Source organism: Anneissia japonica, unplaced genomic scaffold, assembly GCF_011630105.1.
Source record: "Anneissia japonica isolate Jap-2015-1 unplaced genomic scaffold, ASM1163010v1 scaffold93_len1081246_cov171, whole genome shotgun sequence".
Taxonomy (NCBI): Eukaryota; Metazoa; Echinodermata; class Crinoidea; order Comatulida; family Comatulidae; genus Anneissia; species Anneissia japonica.
The window spans coordinates 872,822-877,489 of NW_022726429.1; the positions used below are offsets into that span (position 1 = coordinate 872,822).

The 4,668-nt window shown below is 33.4% G+C and overlaps 1 protein-coding gene across 1 annotated transcript in view; it reads right to left on the reverse strand.

Moving 5' to 3' along the window:
- The window catches only part of LOC117113202 (fibrillin-1-like), a 9,796-nt gene extending 7,490 nt beyond the window's left edge, over positions 1 to 2,306 (reverse strand). The window contains exons 1-3 of the mRNA XM_033256490.1: positions 2,249 to 2,306; positions 1,865 to 1,990; positions 1,408 to 1,527 (exon numbers count right to left, since the gene is read on the reverse strand). Coding sequence (XP_033112381.1) covers positions 1,408 to 1,527; positions 1,865 to 1,990; positions 2,249 to 2,306 — 304 coding nt within the window. The remainder of the gene's footprint in view (positions 1 to 1,407; positions 1,528 to 1,864; positions 1,991 to 2,248) is intronic.
- Between the last annotated feature and the right edge of the window lie 2,362 nt (positions 2,307 to 4,668).

Here is a 4,668-nt window from a genome sequence, read left to right on the forward strand (position 1 = left end):
TATGAGGCTGGGAACAACTTATCCCCCCCCCCTTTCATAAATTTCTGGATCCGCCTCTGATTTTTTTGACTGAAAATGAAAATACTGTATTACCTTCAAAATCATTATTCAAAAAGACACAATCAAGTTATTGCAATTCACAAATGTACATTGATTTTTTACGTACAAAGGAACGATACGCACCCGCAGGGTTCTGGTTATTTATCTGCAGCTTATTTAATATAAACCACAATGTCCGTCGAAATTAAATCTCTTTACACCTGTATTCTCAAAACGAACTGTAGTCGAACTTTTAACTAAAACTTCATCTAGTCCCAGTTGCAACTCAACTTTGTATTTATAAACAACGTAGACGGCTGGCAATCAACGACTACCAAACTAACAGTGAAAAGAGCTAATTTTAATAGCAGACCAAATTTTAGAGATCCGGTAACGCGGATAAATATTAAGCCGCCGTCTCTCGTTTTAAGAACACTGGGTTGTAGTTTTATTTTGTGTATTATGCAAATGTTGTCAGACTATACTCCCCGCTTTATATATCATGTGTTTTCACAGTTGTTAAATTTAATTCTTGTGTCCTTTTATTTGATATATTATTTTTAAAAATCTTAAATGATATCGACAGGGCGTCATATATACGTCAACTAATGCAAACAGAAAATATCAGCGACGGAATGTAAATGTAGAAATGTTTTACATTAAACCTCATAACACACTGCTGATATATAATATTAAATGATAATGTAAAAGACTTACAGTAGGCCTATACAAATTAGGTCTTAGATTGTAAATAGACGTCGAAGGATTACTAAACGAACCACAAGAAATGTTAAAATGTTATTGATTGTTTTGAGTTTTAATGTATATTTAGCCATTTTAATGTAGGCCTATTATACTTATATGGAACTAATGTTTTTGAATGACTTGAAAATGTACCCGCTGCTATTTTCATATTGGACGAATAAATTTGAATCTGAATGTAAGTAATTAGGGGATCATCATATTTTATAAATGATAAATTCCAGATATACAATGAAGAAGGTGACATTCAAACAAGCAAAACTACAACTACGTGTAGAATGTTTACAGAATATTCACAGGACGTGTTAAAAAAGTGTAGGATATTTTAAGTCAAAAACACACGGTAAATCTATCTACTTGATTGTTCATTGCAATAACCAAATTCGTAGTTTTAACTGTGCATGCCCGTATCCAAGCTCAATCTATAAATTATGTTGTGCATATATTTATGTCGATTGACCTTAAAGCGAGAATGCGCAGTTCAAATACGAATTGGCCTATTGGTTGCCCTGTCTTGTTGCATTCCCTATAGAACTGCGTCGGCAGACGACAGTCGGTACAGTATGTGCCCGGCTTTGGAATGAGGAAACACGAAAACAAGCTTACCTATGCAGTTGTATCCATCTCCTATGAAACCAGTTCGACATTCACACATATACGACCCAATGACATTGAAACATGTGGCTTGCTCATGACAACCATTGTTAATGAAACATTCGTTTATATCTTTAAAAATGAACAACAAAATAAGAATTTCAGATCAGTGTTATAATGACTGAAAACTGGCTTAGCAGCTATACGGACACATATTAGGTCGAAAAGCAGAAAAGACACAAAAATATATGATTAGATAGCCTGTCAGTTATCTTATGCCTTGTAATCTAATACTTCGTCAGTTGTATTTAGAACTTTTATTAAGTTTTTACCTTCACAGATTAAACCATCACCCACGTAACCATCGTTGCACGTACAAGTGTAAGACCCGGCTGTATAGTTACATTCAGCATTGCTACTACAGATGTTCATTCGTCAGTTGTATTTAGAACTTTTATTAAGTTTTTACCTTCACAGATTAAACCATCACCCACGTAACCATCGTTGCACGTACAAGTGTAAGACCCGGCTGTATAGTTACATTCAGCATTGCTACTACAGATGTTCATTTCCACGCTGACACATTCATTAATATCTGAAGAAAAGATGAATTTTAAGAGTTAGTATCTTAAATAAAAACAAATGTAATAGGCCTACCCATAGAATATGCTAATTTTGAAGTTTAATTATGGGCACTGCAAGCGTACTCCAATATGTGGTTCTACAGTGGTTATATATTGTAGATATATTTTAAATTAAACAAATATGAAAACAAATTTTTTAAATTACATTATAATGGCAAAACGGTAAAGCAAACACTAGAGTATAGTATAATATCTAGTGTAAGTAATACGCAGGTAAGCAAGACAAAACTTGTAAACGTAATAGTATTCTGTGAATGCACATGTCATCCCCACATAAAAAAAATGGAGCAGATCTGAATAGAAAACATTGTTGTTTATTGAACAACTAAAGATTGATTCACACTATCTATTTTCAAGTGGCAAAACTGTGTGATTTTCCCATATAGGCACAGTTTTGTCATTATCACACTCATATACAGTATAGGCAAGTAATAGGGATGTGCCCCTTAAAACCTACATACATTTCCTATTATTTTCGTATTATATTTGATTTATCATGTTAAAATAGTTAATACATATTACACATTATATAATCGCTATGGATATTATTCTACCGATTTTATGAAAGTCAGAGGTGTTGATAGGTGGAGCTGGCTTCACCCTATTTACGTCAGTCTAATATATCAGTCTAATAAAACAGTTTTCTTACCCACGCAGTCACTTGATTCTTCAAGTTGCTGAAGTCTGTAGCCAACATAACAATCACATTCGTAACCTGGTGCCGTATTCTGACAATCCTGCTTACAGTCATGGGTTAAAAGCTGACATTCATCAACATCTGTGAAATTAAAAGACTTAAAGTAAATATTTTGCAAAGAAACAATATTTTGATCGCAAATGTCATGATCAGCTTTGGTTAGATTTGACCACCTTCACAAAATAATGTCAAAGTTTGGAATATGTTGTTTAAATAGATCTAATAGCGTGATAGGTGTCATGCAGACGAGGGGCTTAATTACCGGTACTCATTAAATAGGTCTGTGTCATAGAGGTGTTATAATGACCCTATACAAATTAGCGTTAAAATAAACATTTTATGAATACAGACCCCAACATTTTGCCCCATTGCCATCGAATCCCATGGGACATTCTGAACACGTTGCATCTTCGGCAGGTGGAGAGTTGTCTACACACGTAACGCCCGGATAGCAATAGTTTTCGGAGCATGCGTCGTATACGTTCCCGCAATCAGAACCAATGTAGCCAGGCGGGCAGTCACACTCGACAAGCTTTGGATTGGAAAACAAGATTGAAAAATGGAATATTTTAGGTAAAATGTTATCATTTAATTTATCTCGTCACTTAAAAATTATCTCATCCCTTAAAAATATAATAGAAGTCCTACATAATACTTCAGGCTTACTGTAACATAATCAAGCTTTAAATTAGTACAATAATATCTACTTTTCAGGACCACCACAATTACTTATAGGGCAACAACTGGAAGTTAATTGGATTATCTCTGATTTGAATTCACATTACATTTTCCAAAGAGGCATATTAAACATCTCTACAATCATCATGTGACAATTTGAGCCGCTTCATACAATTTTACATTAGTTTATTAAATAGATAATTAATAATTTTAAAAGTGAACAATCTTACAGCAATTTTATCAGCAGTGACATTAGATTCAGGCCTCTGTTGATCATAATTACAAATTCCACCGTTTTTGCATTCACATACGAAGACGATCGACTGAAGAGCAACCGTTGCAGAGCGTTCATCACTGGCGATAATTGTAATTTGCGCCATTGAAGTGTTTAGTGGTGTCCACGTAAACAAACCAGCTGGCATAAACAAATAATAACATGCCATTATTATATAACATACGTTAACAATATTCAACTACGAAAAAGTATACCCGGAAATATATAGTATAGTGTGAACGATACGTAAGCATTATATTTTATACATGAATTTTGAAAGGGCACAGCCAAAAGTACACTTGAACAAAAATCGTCAGATTATGCAACAAACAAATTACATAGTAAATGAATTGTTAAATATAGTTAAAAATGCGAACGACGATCAACTACAAGCAATGCAAGTAAACAAGCAGGTAATGTCGTAGGTTGTAATACCAGAATTATAGTATGATAAACTTACAATTCGATTGGATACTTGCATCATTTGTATTCGTTAGCAACGAATACGTTACATTTCCTCCTTCCGGATCTCTAGCAGTGATATTAAGTTTCACTGATTGGTTAACCTGCACCTTTATTTCCTGTGGTCCGTCAATTATGTATGGTGGAAAGTTCTCTGTAACAAAGAAGCGTAAGAAGGAATAGCATCAAATTAAATTAATGAAGATCTTAGTTTATTCCACTCTGTGAATTTGATAGACTCGATGCACATACACTGGGTTATTTTAAATTAAAAAAAAAAAAAAAATAGACAGTATATTATTGTAAAAGATGATGAAGACGATAACAATGCTAAAATTAATACTAATAACAATAAAAATAATAATAATAATTATTGCTGATACTATTAATAAAACCATTCAAATCCGTGGGCGCTATGTACACTGTATATTATATAACTCCCTAGAATGTCATTGCACTTAATTGAATGATTCCAGTAGTTTGGACGTCCTTCTTGTATGTTATTTATATAATGTTCT